General features: G+C 40.2%; 3 protein-coding genes and 1 long non-coding RNA gene across 5 annotated transcripts in view; 1 reads left to right on the plus strand and 3 right to left on the minus strand.

The window, feature by feature from the left end:
* Positions 1-3929: 3929 nt before the first annotated feature.
* b4galt7 (xylosylprotein beta 1,4-galactosyltransferase, polypeptide 7 (galactosyltransferase I)) lies at positions 3930-11616 on the minus strand. Its single transcript, XM_086022357.1, has 6 exons — positions 11154-11616; positions 9101-9439; positions 8228-8453; positions 7474-7557; positions 7301-7405; positions 3930-6484 (listed from the first exon to the last, which is right to left on the minus strand). Exons 1-6 carry the CDS (start codon positions 11204-11206, stop codon positions 6329-6331), a joined length of 963 nt encoding a protein of 320 aa, XP_085878483.1. The 5' UTR covers positions 11207-11616; the 3' UTR covers positions 3930-6328.
* A 268-nt stretch (positions 11617-11884) lies between these two features.
* tmed9 (transmembrane p24 trafficking protein 9) lies at positions 11885-15092 on the minus strand. The gene is made up of 5 exons (XM_086022368.1): positions 14876-15092; positions 14404-14504; positions 13943-14068; positions 13721-13867; positions 11885-12757 (listed from the first exon to the last, which is right to left on the minus strand). Exons 1-5 carry the CDS (start codon positions 15075-15077, stop codon positions 12608-12610), a joined length of 726 nt encoding a protein of 241 aa, XP_085878494.1. The 5' UTR covers positions 15078-15092; the 3' UTR covers positions 11885-12607.
* Positions 14905-18950, plus strand: tmem216 (transmembrane protein 216). Its single transcript, XM_086022377.1, has 6 exons — positions 14905-15366; positions 17356-17369; positions 17445-17538; positions 17617-17709; positions 18497-18698; positions 18790-18950. Exons 1-6 carry the CDS (start codon positions 15357-15359, stop codon positions 18803-18805), a joined length of 429 nt encoding a protein of 142 aa, XP_085878503.1. The 5' UTR covers positions 14905-15356; the 3' UTR covers positions 18806-18950.
* A 2006-nt stretch (positions 18951-20956) lies between these two features.
* The window catches only part of LOC147151289 (uncharacterized), a 30021-nt gene continuing 28893 nt past the window's right edge, over positions 20957-22084 (minus strand). The window contains exons 5-6 of one of the 2 annotated variants that reach the window (XR_015082063.1): positions 21432-21514; positions 20957-21292 (exon numbers count right to left, since the gene is read on the minus strand). This is a non-coding gene — a long non-coding RNA (uncharacterized LOC147151289). The remainder of the gene's footprint in view (positions 21293-21431; positions 21515-22084) is intronic. The other variant, XR_015082064.1, reaches the window with a different exon arrangement.

Genomic DNA, 22084 nt, shown 5'->3' on the forward strand with positions numbered 1-22084 from the left:
ACAAATGCCTATAATGATGTCGCAGACTTGCGCAGTAAAGGGGTTAAAATGTCGGAGTAAGTGTTTTCATGCGCGGCGATCGGATTAACAATCGACCTACCGCTCTCATTCGAAATAAAATCTTGATCGGAATGGGCTTGACCGGCTCAGAATATTCCGAATGAGGTATTTACATGAAGCACTTTTATTCCGATCAGGCATTTAATCCGAATAAATGTGTCCATGTAAACGTAGCCACTGAGCGTTATTATTTTTGTCACTCTCCGACTACTCCTGCGTCATCACTCTGAGACGTGAAACGGAGCGTGGCCAATCAAGAACACAGCAGCAGTAGCAAGAAACAAATACAAACATGGCCTACCCGGCGTCGTATTTTGTGGGTTCAGGATCGTTGTCAGGCTCTTGCAGAGCTTTATGTGATGAGCTGATTATTGGAATCAAGTTCGTTGGAGAAGGGAAACATCTTAAACGTGCAGGGTACCGGCGCTTCCGTAGGTTCGTTAGCCTCTTAATTAGCATAATTTGCAATGTAATAAGGTTATGAGCATGTTTGTTAGCATGACTAACTTGACGGATTGTTTAATTGGCGCGTTTATTAGCGTGACTAAAATTAGCAGGACTGACATGGTGTTTCCATTTATTAGCACGTTCATCCAAAATGAATCAATTGAAACGTACAGCGCCTCCTACTGAAAAAAATCAGTGAGCTCATGTCATGAACTCAAACAAGTGCTGTTGATGTCCGACGACATTCGCAAAGAACAGAATTCAAAACGAAACGTATTGAGCAGATGGCGGCAGAATCCGGCAGGCAGATAACGCTACTTATAGACGCGGCGTATGGTGTTTTTCACGCGAGCGGACGTCGCCGTCGCTCGTCTGCCGCTCGTTTGTCTTTCACGCGCCCCCCTGAGAAGCAACTTCCTGTCAGCCGATGATGAACGTTCACAAGTTTATGGCTCGCCAAAGTGACGACAGACAGATGGATGCAAAGTATTCAGCCTCGGGGGGGAAACCAGGTGCCCGGGCGGTGCCTGTAGGACCCCCTCGGGGACGCCCCAAAAACTGCAGAGAGCCAATCACAAAGCTCCTCACTTGTTTTACTCGCGCAATTCCAAAGCATTATGCAAATGATATTTTTTCTCCTATTTTCCGAAAGCGTCCTGGCAAATGTTTTCTACGACTACATTTTACTCCTCGCTGCTGTACTTTGATGCGAGTCTTTTGTTGATAAGCGGTGAGATGTACGGTAATCCCGCCTCCATTGCGAATTCCGGCTTTGCAGTCCCGCTATTTCTGGAGTAATTCCACTGTCGACCACTAAATGGCAACACAATAGGTTGACACTATGAAGTTTGAGAACTCAACTCAAACAAATGACTAAATTCAAGGAAGGATGCTTTTCAGTTCTTTAACATCCTATAAAAATCCTTTGAAATGGAATCACTTGGAACGGCGCATTTGAGTTTTTTTATTCACCATAACACCGTGGAGATTTTTTTTTAATGTCAACTTGTCTTTACTGTTATGCGTCCCAAATGAAATTTCATGTTTTCTGAAGATGCTAATTCCATTTTTAGTAATATATACTGTATATGATTTCTCTCATGTTGCTTACTATGCCTGTTCCATGAAAACAATCACAAATGCATCTTAGTGTCTTTAGAGTTCCTCTTTTTTTTTTTTTTGCTCCTTTTACTTTTTGTGGAAGCTCTTTTTAGCTGCGTTAATGACACTGGAGAGGGTCTCATTATATTGTCACAGTACATCAGAGGGATCTGTGAGCTAAAGTGCCGGGATGAGGCAGTCATTTTGCATTCGCACATTAGCAGACATCAAAACAGATGGTGTGATTTCTGAGCTATGTATGAATTAGCCAACATGTCGAAACAATCGCATGTCGTTTTCTCCGAATGTATAAAGAAGAGAGTCCAATGGATTTTATGAGAATTTGAAATCATTTATGCACTTTATGCGTAACGCCAAAAGTGTATTTCAGTGGGCTGTCGCCATTTGCGCCAGTCAATAAGGATTGTGTTTACAAAAAAATTCCTCAAGGCTGAAATTATCAATCACTTTTTTTTTTTTTTTTTTTTATAAAACAACTTGAAGCGTCAGGTATATTTACATTAGTCTATATCTCGACTGCACTTATCTATGTTGCATAGTATGTAGATGACACCTCTGTCAAACAGATCAATGTTTCGTAGATGCAGGCGTGTGTGTGCGAGCGAGCCTTGTGTGAGTAAGACGGCCGCGGGGCTCCTCTCAGCCCAAGTGTGTAATTGTGACGAATTCTCGTAAAAAGCAAACCTTTCAGCCCCAAGGCGCAAAGTGTCAATCGGCACTTCGCTTCCAGAAAGATCCACAAGAAATTACCAGACGGCGGTGGGGGCGGGGGGAGGAGGCAACTTGTGGCGGCGGCACGGGAGGCTAGCTATTAGCTAAACAACACACATGCGCGCAACCACACACAAACACACGCACACACACAAGTTATCACCTGCACTGCAATTATGACAAGAATGTCACAAGCACATAACGTACGGCAGACATAACTAGTCGACGTAGGAGAGAATGGGTCACCTTCAGACAAGACTAGTGGACGTAAAGGCGACTGAACCACTATTAGACATCACTAGTCAAGCATAAAGAGACCCAGCGCACTGTCAGACATTACTAGTCCACTTAGGACAGCATTGGTCTTCTGTTAGAAATGACTAATTGATTGAGGACCACTGCCAGACATTACTAGTCGACTTTAATGTTGACTAGCCGACTTAGAAGAGAACACATAACTTGATAAGTTTGACTTCCGCATTGGGCAAAAACCAAATGAAGCAATTCCATGCGGCTCAGGTCAGTGGCCGAGACCTACGTCGTTACGCGTCTTCTTTTCTTTGAAACGGAAAATTTGGAATTCGGGTTGAATTGGGGAATGTGAAAGATCATTTCCATTATATCCAGGATGAGCCGTAATTGGGATGGTTCGATCAAGTTGGGAAATGTGAAAATTGGTTGCTTGAACATTTTAAAGTTCTTTTGGGCATTTTTCACCCCCATATTTGCTTTTTCCACATTTGTTTGGTCCCTTAGCACTTACAACAACAAACATATTAATTATGGGCCCAACATTTCACTCTTTGACTTTCTCCTTTAGTATTTGTTGAATTTGACAACCAATATATTTTTTTAAGTACAACCCCATCTCTGCTAGCTTTAGCTATTGATACTAGAGGCATCTTATTCCAAAACCAAGTGCCCATCTCTGTATATTAGCAGCATCATGTGGGTGAAGTTACTGACAAAACATGTTTTTTGGCATGATGCCCTATAACATGAAATCACACTTCTTTGACTCCCTTCTTTTCTTTGTCATGATGATTTTTATTTTCATAAAAAGCAGAGACACCTTTCTCACGTGTCAAAACATCACTGTTGACAGAGTTGCATTTAAAATACATGACATTCAGAGAGAGTTCAACTCAAACAGAAGCTTTTAAGAACAGGCATTTTCTACTGTCGAGTTGGGTACCGCTGTGCAATTGTTAGTGGCCAATTAGCCACAAACGCTAACATAATTTACTTCCTAGTGTGCCGATAAGGCCTTCTGGGGCTGACCAGCGCACGTCGTGTGTTTGTGCGGACGGAAGTAAACGAGTCGAGCAACCATCACATCTCCTGTCACTAATTTCGACACAACACAACGCAGAGAGCAGATTTGAGCTCCATCACCAGCAAAAAGGTTCTCCAGCGCCAACGTACCCCTATAATCTGCGCCATCGCTGTTGTAAATGATTGCAAGAAGCAAGACACATATTGGATCAGAGCTCATTGCTCCATATAGTGGACACTTGGATGTTCCAAATTTTATGAATGCTGTATTGAGACAGTTGAGAATGTGGAAGGACCAGAAGAAAACAAAGGGACAGAATAATAAAAACGTATCGTTTATTACCAACAAAATGGATGACAGCAGTCTGACGTTGATCATCGTTATTCTTATTCAGTGATGTCATCATTTTACAAGTAACATGTCCATTTGTGGCGCACCTCAAGCAATACTACAGTTTTTCTTAAAAAAAGCACTTAAATAGGAAAAATAAAATTTAAATAGTTGTGTTGCATCTCTTCCTCTTGACGTAACTTTCCATCAAGAGTGAGTAACCCCATAAAAAAAAACGAACAAAAAAAGAAAACAAACAAAAAAAAAATTTTGCAGTCAGAACATTCTGCCTCTGCCCGCTAGCCAGGTTACATGTGCGAGCTCACTTGAGGGGTGTGCAAACTTTTGGGCTCAAGTTTGGCTTTTCTGACCTGCACCAGCATTGTTGTTGGCATTTAGTATTAGAATTCAATTACAATTAATTAAACAATTATTTAATCAAATACAAAATGTGCATGTAAAACTGTTTGTTTTGCTATCACGTTTTGTTTTTGCTGTTCACAGGAAATCAATTTCCAGTCAGATGAATAGAAAATAAATATATTGTTTTGTTTAAGTGAACAAAACAAATTAATTTTAGGTAAAGAAAATTAAACAATGCAGCAAATAAACTTGTTTATTTCAGGAAAATAATGCTCAGTTTATCTAATTTTAATTAATATAAACAATTATTTAACACAACTTAAAAACATTGTAATTAAAAAAAAAAACATTATTTCTAATAAATCAACTGACTCGTTAAGCAAAACAAAAAACTTATAAAAACATTTTTGTCACAATTTTTTTCAAAACTAAACAAGTAAAGGAAGAAATGAGAATTATTACAATAATTATTGATCTTTAATTTTCTGTAAACATTTTTACAGTACTTTCAATTGACCAACTACTCACATAAACTTCAATAATGCATTTTTTTTAAAATTATTTGACTGCTTTCTTTTTTGTTATTTATAATAAAGCAACTAAGTAGGTACTTAATGAGATAAATGAATACAAACTGTATAAATAAATTTTGAATAACTTAGGAACGCAAACAATGTGTAATTAATGCAAAAAAGAAATGGTAACAATTTTTATATACATTTTTTTACAATTATTTTTAATCATACATCATTTCCCAATTATTTAATACATTAAAAAACATTAAATGTCATTCCTTTTTGTTTTTTTAAAAATACTTATGTTGAAATTTTTACTGATAAGAAATCAATTTTCAAATGAGCTGTCAACTATAATGATAAACTGGCAAATTAAAAGAAAAAAATAAGTGTCCCACTGCAATTTGAAAGTTGGAAAAAAAGTTGCCGCAGCAGAGACATGAGAATCCTGTCCAGTTGGGGGCGCTGCTTACGGTTGTTGCTCAGCGCTCTGAGGCAGCAGACGCAACGGCACTACCTGCTGCTTGCTCTTCTTACACACTATTCAAGGCTGTGTTGGGAATCACTCGCTCTTTCTGTACTCCATTATCACCAAATTATCTGTGTACTTTATTTGTATATAGCGTACCGAGATAGCTCCTCAAATGTCCACTAAAAATCACAAAAAAACAAACAAAAAAAAACAAACGAATCTGATTCCCCACACATAAGAACAACAATGGAAACGATGGAGGGTTACATTGTAAAGGAGATGTTGTTATATCACACTTCAACAGGGATGGGCAGCTGTCCCACACTCCGATTATATCATCCATTAATTAAAACCATTAAACAAAACAATAACAATAATAACATAATTTTACTCTGTAATATCCCCGTTCATCACTAGATGGCATACTGCCCTATGCAAAGGTGAGTAGCCCTAATAAATGTCTTGAAATGATTCGGAATGGACAAAAATAGTGCCGAACAATATTCAAATTTCGAATGAGTTGATTTTAGTGAAAGAATGCACAAAATGAGTTCTTGCACTTCCTTGTTGCTTTCCTGTTCAGCAATTTTGTGTTGTCCTTGAATTGTAACTTTAATGCACAAGAGCCCTTTGCACTGGAAAAAAAAATCCCAGTATGTGGTTATTTTTTTTATATTGTTCCATTAGTTGAAGGCTAGATGTTTTATACATGCATTGAGCATGATAAATATTAAGATACTGTGATGCACACTGGTTTGATTACATTTTTAATATAAAAAAAAAAAGAAAAAGAAAAAGAAGATATATGTATGTATGTTCTCCATATTTAAAATGACATTTTTGTCCTACGTCTGGTTAAGATTTTTTGGGGGGTGGAAGCTGGGACAAATGAATGGCATTTTCCATTACTACAAATGGCCACCTCACTGACTTCATCGCGCAGAGGGAGGCTTTCCCAACACAGCCAAATTGTGCCTGCCTGCGAGCGTGTGAGCGTGTGTGTGTGTTTGCATGTGTGCTTGCAGGTGTGTCCTACACGAGGAGGCACCAGGGCGTCTGGTCTTGGTCGCACTCCAGCCTGGTGTTGATAACGGTGCAGGGGGCGCCACCTACAGTCAGCTCCTGGCGGGACTCCACTTGGTAGCGCAGGTTGCTGAGGCCCCCGTCAGGATCTACTTTGAACTGCTCCTGCACGCCACACAAAAACATTTTACTGTCAAAGGACGTGTGTGGATTCCCTATTTAGGTTGGCTTGCGGAAGACATCCAAGAAGTTTCATTTTGGCTTACAACTGCACTCGCCTTCATACAAACGTAAAATACAAACATTATAATTCACCGGTATAAGGGGGGAAATGGTTGTCTTAAGACAAAATCATTTTGTTTTTAAGATTAAATAATTCACACTCATTGTGCTATACTCTATTTTTAAATGTTGTAAAATAGTTTATTTTCTCATTTTCCATTTCGTTAGTCACAATGATGAATGAAATCATTACCCTGCAATTAATGAGAAAAAAATGAAAAAAAATCCTTTTTAACTAACCAACATAGAGCAATAATGGCTATATTACCATAACAAATAAAATTGTATGAATTTAAGAATAAAATAATTCAAGCTAATTTTTCATGTTTTATTGAACATATTTCATCAAAATTAATTTAACTATTTATTAAGTTTTAAATGCATCCATCCATAATCTGTAACACTATTCCTTAACAGTGTATGTTATTCTATAATTTATTATTTTAAAAAAATATCTATCTACGATTATTATTTTTTTCTTTTTCAGAGCCGTGGTTATTAGTAGTTAAAGGAAGCTGATAATCAATATTTGGATCCCATATTCATTTGCAGTAAAAGGGAAAAATATTGGTGTCAAAATTTTGAATAATATAAATGTCAACACTTGACTATTTTGTTTTATTTTTTTTAAATCTAAGACAAAAGACATCTCAGTTTTCAAATTCCAACAAAAACATCCCGGGAAGTTCCAGGCCGAACCTGCTTCTGGGCCGCCACCCGCTTCTGATCCCGCTTGCGCCAGGCCGGGTCGTGCACGTGCAGGAAGGTCTCGTATCCGGTGGTGATGCCGCTCGGCCGGAACAGCTGCAAATCGGCGCCACGACTTAGATTTGGGAAAAACATCAGCTTTTCTTAAGAGGTGCACCGCTCACCTGCAAGCCCGCCTTTCGCAGACGTCGGTAAAACTCGTCGTCCTCGCGGCCCCACCCCCAGAAACGATTGGACATCCCGTTACACTGCACGCACACACGAGTAAAGTGCATTTGGCCCTTTTCAAAGATAAGTCAAACCATACATGTACATTACGTTTTTCATTGGATGGCGACAACTTGCATTACGTGTTAGTTGACATTTTTAACACGAATTCTTTACATGTGGAACAATCATTAATCTTCTATGTTTTACATAGGCATGAAACATGTGTTACAAATATCACATGCGCATGACATGTTAAGTCCGTTATAGCTCCATTACACTTGTGTTAGGGGGAGGGAAAAAGTTGACTGAAGTCGGAAAAGTTGACCACAAAAATAGGTTGACAATTTTTTTTTACTCAAAGCTTTGCCGGCAACATGTTACGGCATCCATACAGATGTTTACGGCAGACGCATGAGGAACGCCGCCAGTGGGATCCTCCTAACACTTTCACGGTCTATTCGCACCCTCTAGTGGTCAAACGTGCATACTGCAGTCAAGAAATGAAACAAGTCATCTTTTCCCTGACACTGGTTAAAAAAAACAACAAAAAACAACAAAAAATCCCCGTCAAATCAACGTCATATCAAAATGTGAAATTTCTGGTCGAAATGTAATTTGTCATGCAATAAAGTGAAATCAATCATGTCAAAAGGTGCAATTGAGGATGTGATCATGTGGAACTTGCTGACGTGCAAAGGCGGCCGTTACCATGTGGTAGTGCCTCTTGGTGAGCAGCAGGATGCCGCCCACGTAGGTATTGTAATGATAGAGGGGGTGCAGGTCCGGAGAGGCCACGTGGAAGGGCCCTTCGGCGGGGAAGCCGTAGTCCAGCGCGTCGTTGAGGGGCAGAAGGTCCACGTCGTGCATGGCCAGGTAATCCGTGTCGTTGGCGCTCTCCAGGTAGCCCACGTTGATCAGCGACGCCCGATTGAACCTGCCACAAACGCCCTAATCAGCGAGTGCGCTTTTACGCGAGCATTCTTTTGCGTTGAGCATGCAAGCGAGGTCCTTCAGCGTAGTGCCGCATTACGCCACAACACGGCAGGCTGCATTGAGCTTGACTGGAAGAGATGCAGCATAATTATCGGCAAGAACAAGAAGCAGAGCTGGCCCCCTACTAAGCTAAATAGTCGACATTCCTGCAGAGCAGAGACAAATCAACGCCCACTTCTTGTACGAGTTGCTGCATTGTGTCGGTTTAAATTAGCTGCAACATTTTTGCTAATTTCCTTAAGCCTGTCTATGGCATTCCCTGTTATGTGTTAGCATCAAGCTAGCAGGCTTTCATTAGATAACTTTATATAGTTTGGTTGAACATTTTATTGTTTAAATTGACAATGTTTAACTGCCTTTTGTTTTCTCTTGTCTTTTGTGTCGACTTCGACTGGGATTGAGAAATAAACAGCTTGAAGAAAGCACACTTGACTTCTTATTTGGAGAACGGTGGGAGGCAGGAAGAGGAGGTGCTACTAATATGGGTGACATGAAGCTTTGTGGACTCTCGGAACTTTCCCAAACAGGCTTCGTGTGCACACAAACTGCCCCCCCTGGATTTCTCCACACAATGTTGCTACGTCTCACCTGTAGTGGTCCACCTGGTTGACGATGAGGATCTGGTGCGCGATTTTCTTGTTGTTGAGGAAGGTGTGCATGAAGGGCACGAAAACCAGCAGCTCCTCGAAGCGCTCCCTGAAGGGCACCACCAGCACCAGCTTGTGAGGACCCCACGACTCGTCAGCTCGCGGGGGGCTCTCGGACCGGCACGGTGGGGGAGGCTGCTGCGGGAGGCGCCCGTCCCGCTGCGATGAGGCGGCGGACATGTCCGACGAACAGCTGAGCTGAAGCCACAGCAGGGACGCAAGGAGCAGCAGCACGCAAAGGCCGAACAGCTTGTACACTGAACAGCGGCCCCATGCAAACCTGAACACAATAGCAGTATTAATACAAAAGCATTATTATTAATACAATATATACACGGTGTTTCAAGTGTGTTACTTTACGTTACCTTATATCTTCATGACTGTTGATCATGTTTCATTACATTTTCACAAATGTTCAATATACGAGCCCTTGGTTACACGGCATACATGGAAACAGTCTTCCATTTCTTGCAAAACGCTTTGAAACTTCTAGCCGAAATCTGCGTGGAGCATGTGTGTAAACGACTCATTCTTATCAAACTCTTAAGGCACAAAGCACCTTCTAGTGAACAACATTGCAAAGCACATTTTATGAAAAAAAAGTCAAAACATTTGATGACGTAACAATGGCCTGACAATACCACCGCGGACGAAAACTTGAGGATTTCACCTTTCAGGCAAAACTGATTTCATATTGCTAGCCTAGTTCCTAAGATATGCATTTTTTTGTTTGTTTTAACGCCCTGGTGTTATTTTGACATTTTGATGTTTTATAGGGCTATAGATGGGTACTATTGGATATGTCTGGAAAATATACACAAATCTTCATAAACGACTGAGTTATCACGCGTCAAACGCAGTGCCATTTTTGGGGACAAATGAACACAAACCTTGTAAAAATAAAATAACACCGGGGGGATAAGTAACATCCTCATGAAACATCCTGTATATATGCTAGTAGTATTTGTTGAAGTGTAACTTGGTTTAAAATGTTTGAGAAGCACCGATTTAAATGATTACAAAGTGCATTAGATTTCACTACAAACCAAACAAACATCTGAGAAGTTAGTTGACGGCGAACACACGACACAAGTCTTAAGAGCTGAATGAAACATGCTTTTAGTCCACTTCACACGCACACACACACACACACACACACCCACTCCCACATACACACACGCACACGCAGCATTATTGTCTGTCTTTTGATAGTGTACCTAAGTTTCCCATAAGCGTATATTTCGATTTTCCAGCAAATGAAAATGACTTTCTAGTGTGAAGGACAAACCGTCTCTATCATGTGTCATCTTGTTCTTTAAAAACATTGATGTGCATCTCATTTGGAAAGATGCTTGGAATGCAAGAAGCCAACAAAGTTAAAATATCTTGACTCTTTTATGAAACAAATACATACTTGTAATGTTAGATGTCAGTCTGTATTGTGATTTTAATGGAATTAAGACAGTGCTTCTCAAAATTAAAACAAACATCAGAACGAAGCGTGTAAGTATGTATACAGCCTAATTAAACTTTTTTTTTTTAATCTTGCACAGTACTTTTTTTTTTTTAACTTTACAGTAATTACTTTTTGTAAGTTCGTTTACTGTATACTGTACATTTGCATTGGATGTTTGGAATGATTTAAAACGTTTCAGTACACGTTTTTTTTAATTTTGTTTTCATTTTCCTACAATTCATGTCCAAACTGCATAAGTTACAGTGGTTAGAAATATTAAATGCACTTTTTTTTAGGAATAGAATCGTTTACTTAGTGAAAAAAAACTTTTGAGAAGCACTGTCTACAGTTGTTAACAGTGTGCACACAAGTTTGTGTCCAATTCCACTCAATCTTTGACTTACTCCTTGTCTTCCTGGTCGACAACTTTTGAGGCGTCATTTCTTCAAACAATTCATTTGAAGAATTTAAAAGAGTTACAACCCATTATATGAGTGTTGTCTGAAATGAAGTTGGTATGACATGAAAATTAAATTACCTTCTCTCCTCCTTAAAGTAGAGCACAGGTTTCCTCCTCGATGAGAACATCATCGTGCTTCTTCAAAAGTTGACTTTTTCAAAACAATTCATCAAACTCCCACGCGAGTCCTTAATATCTGCCATGCTGACGATGGCTCACATTTAATCGGACTTCATTTCAACTCGTCCAGCAATCAGTATTTTTTTCTGACCAAGAGTCGTTCATGTCGGCAGCGGCAGCATCTCGCTCAATGGCTGGACACGTAGCATGTAGCATTAGCATGTAGCATACCTGCGCCAAGCTAAGTGGTTGCTAGCAAAATCTCGTAGCTGGCAGCCTAACATGCGATGACATGGACACGACGCTATCTTAAACCAACACAAATAGACCGTCAATTTTTATTTTCGTAATTTTCCCTCGAAAGGAGGGAGAAAAAAATATCCATTAAGAGCCGAACGTGATTGAGTTCAACTTGATTTACTGCTCGAGCAGAAACAAAGCACATAAGTGATTCCTACCAATTCTGAAAACACAACGAAACAAATGTATCGCTACCAAAAAAAAAATTACAACATCAGCTCTAAAACATTTGACACAAAGTGCGGCATCAATAATAACTCTCCAAGTACCACTATAAAGTACAACTTTATTGGTAGGCAAGGTAGCTTTGTTTCTATGAGTCAGAGTGACTGAACATTTTACATTCATGGAAGCCATGCTGTTTCTGGAATTAAGGACAGTAAACCTAATGGGTGAAATACTTCCTTTTATTTCAACATCTTTTAAATCATTACATTTAGTATCAAATTTCTGTGACAACAAAAGTATTAAAAACTCATTTTCTGTTAAAGAGCAAAATGGGCCAAAACCTTTAACATGAGTGCTGTATTGAAGGGAAAAAAAAAAAAAATCAACCCTCATTTAAAAAAAAACAAACAAAAAAAACAACAACTTTTCAGTATTTTCTAAACTCAAACATTCCAGAAAGAAACTTGACAGTGTCATACTACTGATGAATTCAACCTCCTGCATAGATTAAATGTAGAGAACATTAAAAACAGCAAAGTGAACATTCACACTGGATGCAGTAACTCGTTTTTCACATTTCAGCTGTTGAAACTTCACAAGCAAATCTTATTTTGGGGGGGGGGTTTAAACCACTAAAATGAAATAGTTTGACATGAGTTCAAATGTGCCGTGATCACGCATAACAATGTCACACGAATCGCCATGATGAACGCAACGCAGGTCTGCCAGTTGTCAGCGGCGACTTTTGAAATAATCCATTAACACACGATGCCGTGGGCCGCTTCACATTTCAATGGATGATCCAAATATTTCCGTCCGAAAGGAAATCATAAATATTAGTAATGGTCTCAAGTAACTTTTGTGCATCGCAAATCTGCTCTGTACTGCATCTCTTCATAGACTTGGAACACACGCAATCAACGCACGCGCGATCCAGCGAGCGTTTAGACCAGCTTCTTGGCCTCAAAGAAGCTCTTGAGGTGTCTCATCTGCCATATACCGATGGCCACCAAGATGAGAGTCTGCACGATGGACCACCACAGGACGCGCTGGTTGGTGCTCTCGCTGGTCTGGCGAAAGCGCTCTTCACGGTACTGTAGGAGACACGCGGTGAACAGGGAACGCACATAGACATCAGTACTTTCCAGAAATTGCCGCAGGAATGATCAAAATGGCCTTTTTTTCACGACTTGTGTATTCCCCACAATTACCTTATGCCACTGGGCTACATTAAAGGAGCATTATCCGTAATAGCTGACGTCAGTGTAGTCTTTTGGGGTGGGGTTTAAGTAGTGATGGCAAAATGAAGCCCCATAAAGCAGTCAAGCCCTTCACACACGTAGGGGCTTCAAGATTATTAATTTCGACTATGCCATTAGGTGGACAGAAAAATGTATAACATGCTTGGTGCTTGCAATAAAACGGTGGAGTGTAAATCATGCTCCGAATACAAAAAATATTATTTGAAGAGTGTTTCAACATGAATTGTTCTGTGTTACTTTCTTTATGTTTGTGCTTATGCAACAAGTGAAAATGTGAAATTTGGAGGTAAAATAGTGTTTCTTCATTTTTTATTTAAAAACAATAATTTTTTTCCCCCAAAAGTTTTTGGACTCAGGCGGTTTCTTTTTTTTGCAAAGAATTTCACCTGCTTTTAAAAAAACTCTTTCACATGGTACTGATGAAGCACGGGTATGATGAAGCATAGATATGAGATCGCAAGTTTGTATAGATTTGGAAGCATTTCACTGCCGCTTTTATTTCAAACTACTGTACACTCGAAACCTAGTGAATCATCACGTGGTACACCTGAAGCTTCGCGGGGCTTCAAAACGTCACCACTTACGTCATCAACACGGGAATCGACCCGCCGTTCAAGAACCACTCATCTACATTACTCGGCACACACTTCAGGGATTCGACCCGAGAAGCACATCACTAGGTTTAAGATTTTAATACTACTACGACTAATAATAAGTAATTATATATGATATATATTAATAATAGGTTGGGAAACACTGCAATATTCCTAAACATGATTTCTAATCTCCACTGACCCTCTGGTAGTTCTGCTCCTTCTGAATCTGGTCCACCTGCTCCACCAGCTGCCTGACTCGCAGCTGCAGCTCCGACAGTTTGTCTTTGGCGGCGATCTCGGCATAGTTGTTGGCGTGCTCGCCCACCTGGATGTCCAGGTGGACTCTCTGTGGGCAAGCGGCAGATGCAGGTCAAAGCAAATGGCAGCTTGAGTGCGGTCGCGTTGTGCAGCGCATCCTCACCAGCATGCCTCCGGCGAAGAGGGAGAATTTGGAAGAGTTGGAGTGCAGGCAGATCTGATGTTCTCCTGGCGTGTGAGAAGTGAAGGTGAACCTTCCTTCGGAGCCGTACTGTCGGGATAGGATAACCTGCATTGGGGGAAAAAAAAATGCGCACACACATGCAGACACAGAGACACACACGGGCAATTAGGAGAAATATTTTTGGTAATTTCAGTATTTGTGCGACTGTGAGTGAGGACACATTTATTTCTGGGAAACTTTCTTAAAAAACGGATGAGAAAAGGCTGGTCTCCTCCTTCAGTTAAACTCATAATATTTCAAACGCAACTAATTTTAAATTCAAATATGATGTTTTGATATTTGAGAAAAGAGTTCTCTGGTTTTTATTTTGTAGCCATTACTTCACAGCAAAACATAGAAATCCTATCTGTCAGGAGCGAGTTTCATGTCGAATAACGAACCTTTTCCTCGGGGTCTTTGACTTCAACAAACATGCCCAGCCCCTGAGTGGCCGGGAGATATTCCTCTTTGTGTTTGTCGTACAGCTGAGTACGATAGTTGCCTGAAAACACATACTAGATTAATGTCAATAGAAATGCCCTTCTCCTTTTCGTCACAATCACATACAATAAAGTGTCACCACGCAAATAGTCTCTGTTTTAATACGTATTGTGCCCCTCAGTTATTAAAAGCCATAGTGAACTTCAACAAAGTACAATATAACTTGAAGGGGAACATTTTCATATTGAAATGACATTACAGCTGAAGTACAGCTAACTTAAATGACAGATAGTTGGACTGTCATTTCAGGGTTTAAAATCACACTTTAAGAAATGTCGAGCAACTTTGACGAAAACGATTAATTGAATCTCAAAGTTTGCGGGCTAGCGGTTAGCATTAGCAAGGTAGCATCCCCGCCGCCAGGACGCTCACCGATGATCATCGTCTCATCTGGGATTTCTTCTATGAAACACTTCTTCTCCGTTTCCCCTATGTGGAAGTACAAGGCGGTGACGAGGCCGTAAAAAATGTTGAGAAGGAAAAACGACAACAGAGCTGAGCACATCCTGACAGCCGCCATCTTACTGTCAGGAGAGAGCGCTACTGCGGCTGCGCAGAAGCGGCAGTGCCACATCAACCAAACGCCACGTCCTGGCCAATCAGCGACTTCGAGATTTCTTAGTTTTTCTTTTCTTTTTTTTTTTTTTACTTGAAACCCAAAAACACACCCGACGCGATGAGGGACTAAACATTTATATATTTAAAAAACATGAGGTTTAAAAAATATCGTACTTTAAAAACGCCTAGCAATGCTTCTTTCATTCAGTAGAGGACAGTAATACAATGCCCGGCCAGTTACGCGGACAAGCGAAGAAGTGTCTTTTCCGCCAAGCTGTTTCCACGGTAACCAGAAATGGCGCCCGGTAAGTAGCTCGGTCTCTCAACCGATCAAATAAATTTATCGTCGTTCACAAGAAAGTCGGCAATTATATTTATATTTTGAAGGTTACAGTTACATGAGATCTTTTAATGTGAAGTGCTACCACGTGATGAGTTTTAACGCATTCTAATGTGATAATGAAAATCAACACGTAAGATATATTCACACTGCAATACTTGGAAAAAAGCAAAACACTGATCGTCGATTGTAAACTGTACAAAACACAAACTACCCAATGTTACAAGTTGCGGTACGGAAGCTAACAAGTTGCGGTACGGAAGCTAATGTTATCAAGCAAATTTAATTCGCTTTACGCCACTTTTGTTCAGGTACATTTGGTAAAAATACAAAATATAGACGCGAAATCGAACGTTCTGATTCAGGTCCTTTGCTGAAGTAAATATAAAAAAGTCCGAGATGAACTCGACAATTACAAGTAAAAAGTAAGCATTCATATTTAGTCAGTGCCATATATAAAAAAAACAGATTCCATAATTGGCCCAATGAAAAAAAAAATCTACATACAAAATTATCGACTAAAATAATCTCTTCCTTTTTTCTTCATATCTATCCTATCAAAACGTGCTCTCATAGCTTTGCTAATGTTGTGAATTGACTAATAAAAAATAATCAGCGAATTATAACTAAAAAATATATATATATGTCAATTGCATGTGTGTTTTAAATTTATACTGAGATTTTTGCTAACATGCTAACACAGAAAAACGTTTTTACCATCAATCATTCTTGGCCATGGGTAGGGAATAACATGCTTCTCTGAATCCGTCACATCATGATTGTTAAAGTTCGCTGGTTAAAATTCCTGCCTGTCAAATGTATTTTTTTGGTAATATAGAATTGTTTATTGAACAGACAAAATGCATTCACCATTATTTGTACAAAAGAGATATGACACATTCGGGTTTCAAGCCACAGCTGATTTACAACTCCTGTCTCTGGTTTGGCTTCACGGTAAAATGAGTTAAAAGAAAAAAGAGAAAACCATTAAGAGAGAAATAACGCTTTAATAATGACTGATGAATGATGAATAATTACTTAAGCAATGAGCAAATGAACAGTTGAAAGCAGGAAATGACAATAGTACGTACAGTACTATGTTTTAAAGATGTCTTAAAGATCCCAAGATGGATTTCGCCCTTTCTCGTTTTACCATTTTTATTTTATTTCATTTTTACAATATGTCGTCATACATGGTGGTTCAAAAATGTTTTGAGCCTGTTTTGACAAAGTAAGGAAAAGAAAGTCGGGCTGGGCAATGTGGCATAAATCACAATTTTTGTTTTTGTTATTTCAGGACAGTTTTATAGCATTTGTACTAACAACTAGATAAACTACAGAGTACTTCAATATTTCATTAACACATGAAGTACTGTAAATTAAAAACACATGAAAAAGATGAACGTGGAAAAATATTCACAGTTTTACTAATTAAAAAATATAAAGTAATGTAGGGGTGAAAACGTCTCATGACATATAGGCTGCAATGTCTGATTCTGACCTACAAGAGTTCAGATGTTCTATTTTTGTGTTCTACAGACAAGACCAAATCCAACTCAAAAGACTGAAACAAATCCTTTGTGCACCACGCTACACAAACCAATGTAGATCAGGAGATGGTTGACTCCCAATTGCCTGTCATGTTTGATCAACTATATGTGCTTACAGCTGATGACCTGAAATTTATTTCGATCACTAATTGCACTCATACGTACTGTATCTGTGGTCAAATATACAGAGTAAAAGCAAAAAGTTGGCAGAAAAGTACCTTCTCATGTACAGATACCTGAAAAAATCTACTTGGAGTAACATAGTATTTGTACTCTGTTACTCCCCACCCCTGCAGTAAAGATAAGCTTAGTCTGTTCAAAATAATGCAACGGCGTGAGGCGCTATGCATTTCATATGCTACTCATGCTCTTGTTTTGACTGTGATGCCATTGTTTGTCTACAGGCAGCCAACCAATCGTATCCTTCACGTGATGTCATTTTGCTTGTGTGTGTGCTTGACATGGTGCGCGTGACCTTGACGTGCACCATCAGCTGTCGTCGACTCCCCTGCAAGTGCTTCTCTACCTCAACTGCTGGTACTTCGCCGCCTTTTTCCTGGCAAACGTCCTCATGTTCATCTATAAAGGTTGTCCGTCTGCAAAATGTCAACTACTGCGAGCGTCAACAGGTTTCTTCAATATCTTCTTCTGCTTCTTTTCGGCAGGCCTTTTGCTGCCCTATCCGACTAGTAATCTGATTCTGGACGTGGCGCTGCTGGTTCTCTTTCTCGGTCTGGAGACTCTGCGGATCTTCTACGGTGGGTGCTAACGCTGAACTCGGGATGTTTTCTTCCAACGGGTCCTTTTAATGACATTCCGTGGGACAGGGTAGGTAACTCCAGAAATTAAAAAAAAAAAAAAAAAAAAAGAAAAAAAGAATTCAGCCCCTGAAGCCAGTTTTACTTAAAATTTGGTAGAATCCTCTATCATGAGTAGACCCACAAAAAAAGTCTCAAGAAGCCGTGCCCGAAACACAACTGGAAGTCTGCTATGTTGGTTTGAAGGGGAAAGTCAAGCTAAACATATTTTTTACCAGAATATTGTCTATGTAGGCCCACTAGTTGAAATACGGCATTCTGATTAATATTGCGTTTGTGGAATATAAGTTAAGCAGCAAAATGCACTCGCTTTTAGCCATCTCAGGGGGCGGCCATTTTGTCATTTCTGTTGACTGAAGATGACATCGAAGTTGCTCAGGGCTCAGATAACGACCAATCACGGCTCACCTGTTTTCTGAAGCTGAGCCATGATTGGTCGTTATCTGAGCCCTGAGCAACCTCGATGTCATCTTTAGTCGACAGAAGTGACAAAATGGCCGCCACCTGAGCTAGCTAAAAACGGGTGGATTTCTCATATTCCACAAATGCAATATTAATCAGAATGCCGTATTTCAACTAGTGGGTCTATTTGTGGAAAAATATATGTTTGGGTTGACTTCCTTTTTAAACTTACGTTGGCCATTTCACAGTGTTTTTCAAAGACAAAGCTTCTTGATGTGGATTGAGACGGTTGAGAGAGGTTATAACCGTGTTGTGTGCATGTCAGGCTGGAAGGGCAACCTGTGCGAGCACGCAGTGACCACGGCGGTGTCTCTCTTCCTGCTTTTGCCGTGTGTCACGCTGTCCGTCTACTTCCTGATTCTGCAAAGTTTCGTTCTACGTCTGGAGTTCTTGCTGGGCTTGGTGCTGCTCTGCTTCTACGGCCTCCAGTTCCTGCTCAGCATCCTGGCCTTGTCCTCCTTCGCCAGGTAAAATGCACGTTCCCTCATCCAGCCCCAAAAAGATGCATCGGCTCGTAATCCCACTAAAGTATTCCTTCATGTTTTCCTCCATTTTCAGGTCCAAAGTTTACTGACAAGCACCAAGAATCACATCAAACACTTCAAATTTCATTTGTACATAATTTTGCTACTGGTCCTACATGTTTTGACATTTCTACTTTTATACATATAAAGAGCTACTAAAGCTCTAAACGTCAAATAAATAGGCCCTGTCAACAACCTTTTGAGTCTTGCTTCTTATGCAGGGCACTCTCTCCTTAAAAATCTAATATTGCATTGTCTTATCTATACCTCTTCGGAATTAAAAAAAACAAGGTGTCTACAAGAGCATTTTGCAAAATGTCATCAGGAGGAAGTTAGAAAGTCACCAATTTTTTTGGTCTTCTTTTGCACATTTGTCCCGCTCACCTGGAGACAAAAAGATGCCAACTGGCACTAGTGTCCACCAAGGAGCACATCACAGAAGATCAGCAATGGATCATTGTCTCTGACCAAATCACCTTAGCAAAGGGGGTCCCACAGGGTCCTATTTTAGGACCACTTCTCTTTCTATTTTGCGAATAACATTTGTGATAAATCAAATCACGCTCTGTATCATATGTATGCTGCCGATAACAGTTTTGTCGGCTTACTCCAGCGCTCCTTCTCGAGACCGCCAAATGTGGTCGGATTCTATTGCTCTCATCCGTCCATTCTCTGTAGCGCTTTTCCTCCTGACGGGTTGTGGATGTGCTGCAGCCTATCCCAGCTGACTGGGCGAGAGGCAGGGTACACCCTCAACAGGTTGTGAGCGACTCATGCTCTCATTGATGCCAAATTACTTTTAAATGGTAGTATGACAAAAGCAACAGCCTTTGTGGCATCTAGGTCAACTGCCTCCATCCCTTTATTTCCAACCTTGACGATGGGGAGTTGACTGTATTTTGATGTACTGATGTATTGATGTACTAATGCCATTTGATTGACTGATCAACAGAATGTCTACTGATAACTGTCTGTTTTCACACATTTGTCATTTCCAGCTGAGAAACGAAGTCCACTAGAGAACACATTACAGCAGAACATTTTCTATCATTTGGATGTCACTCTGTGAACAGCCAAAATATGTCCACTAGACAATACTAAGGTCCGCTGAAGAGCAAATCTCAGAAGATCATCAAGAGGTTATCTCAGAAGATGAACAATACATCATCAGAAGGTCAACAGATCATCTGGCGACCCCACAGACGACCATCACCAGGGTTTGAAAGCTCTTGGTTCTGCGTTTTTTCCGAGCATAATGAAAACAGACAGCAGGGGGCGACAGAACGCTTGGCTGCAGTTGAGAAAAGCCGGTCAGAGGTTATAGCAGAAGACAATATGACAGAAGAAATTTACTTTTAATGTCCCCAGAGGACCTTCAGAATTTCCTCCGCTTGTTCTCCGGCACGATGAGGACCTTGTTTGTCTTTTGTCCCATGCGTGCGCAAACAAGTGAAGGCATGTCGTCGTCACGGTAACACTCTAGCCTCCAAACAGTGCTTAATCTGATCGCAACATGTCATTGTTGCTCGGTTGATTGTGTCTGGAAGATTTCATCCGCATCCACAAACTCTTTCACTCCCCCAGTTGCGATCATGTCAACGTGTGCGTGCGAGTGTGTGCAGCATGTTCCAACATGTTCATAAAATATGACAAACATTTGACTCCACCATTGAAATCGCTTTAGGGCGCAAGGCACACACACGCACTTGTGGAAAATGCATTTTCACGCTTCTCTACCTTGAAGGTATTATTCAAGGCGCTTTAATGCCATCTCCTCATTCACCAACTGATGACGCATCAGAAGCAACTGGGGGTTCAGCTCAAGGACACTTGGACAAGGTCACAAGGGCTGAGGATCGAAGCAGCAACCTTCAAGTTGAAAGATGAGCCACTCCACCACCTGAGCCATGCCACGCATTACAGACACACACACACACATGATTTCCCCCTCTCTATTTCCCCATCTAGTGGATGTGGTGAGTCACTTGGACTCCAACGAGCAAAATTGAAAATAAATGACCTCCAAGGTCCAACAATCGCAATCGAAAAATACAGACTGCTTTGACTGAAGAATCAACATGTTTCACTCCCGTCCAATAGATGGCAGTAATGCACGTTACAAACACACAAGCCAATTCACACCTTTATTTGGCTTTTCAGTAACATGTTAATCCTGCTAAATAACTAATAAACAAATGAACTACACAACAACCTACATGACAGTTTAAAAGTAAGTACAAGAATGAACATTACAAATACAATACAGTAACTAAGTAATGATAAAACAAACATCAGTTACCAAAACACAAAAAGTTCTCCTGAGATGTCATTCCTTCACTTGTAAAAATACAGCATAATTTTTTGTTGTAAAATTAGGACTCGAATCACATTTTTTTCTTGAAAACATGCAAAAAAATCGTTAAAAATATATACTTTTCTTGAAAATTTGATGATCATCACACCTGGCCATTTTTTTCAAACACACGTGACCTTTTACTTCTCAGTCACGTGGCGACGCCACCTTGCACCAACCTGTCCTGACGCCACGTCGGCACACCGGCGAGGAAAAAGAAGGGAGGAGGAGGTAAAGAGGTAAATAAATGAGGGAGACAAAAAAATGGCCAGTCTGGCAGAGAAAAAAAAATGGCAGTGTGAGCCCCTCCCTTCCTGTCTCACCTCCCTCCCTCTCCTCAGCCTTTCTGGAAGCTTCCAAGCAGGATGGAAAACGCCACGTTGCGCGTCCCCCAATCCAGCTGTTCCTGTCATCAGGGATCAGACGGATGGCACGCTTGATTGCTTCTGTCTGACTTCAGAAATTACGATGTATTATGTCATTGGAAACATGTTAACGACCTCCATGAGGGATTTCAGGTGTGACATCAGTTAACTCGTTCACTTGAACTAAATTGAATTCAACAGATTTGAGCTGAATTGAATTGCGTTTATAAAGTACAATACTATCATCAGAATCTTTACTGGCTATGTATGTTAAAACATACAAGGAATTTGTCTCCGGTAGCATTAGAGCAGCAAGCAACTCTAACAAAACTATTACGAGACACATTACATATTGTTTTATGTTGTTGGCGGGATTATTTACATTTCCATGCATTTCAAATGGGAAAGATGATTTTAGATGCAGTGGAACCTGGCTTTAAGAGACCAATTTGGGCTGATTGTCCGTTAAATTAAGTCGTTTTTTTTCGTGGCCTAAAAACAGTCCGTACAGCACAAAATTATTGTAACTAAACATAAAAAAGCTTGAAACTGTTTGAAAAGTTTTTAATTTCGTCCCTACTTGTCCCACTGTTGCTTGTAGCGGGGAAGCG

The sequence above is a fragment of the Filicampus tigris genome, chromosome 2 (genome assembly GCF_054856515.1).
Source record: "Filicampus tigris isolate MCC_2025a chromosome 2, RoL_Ftig_1.0, whole genome shotgun sequence".
Classification (NCBI taxonomy): Eukaryota; Metazoa; Chordata; class Actinopteri; order Syngnathiformes; family Syngnathidae; genus Filicampus; species Filicampus tigris.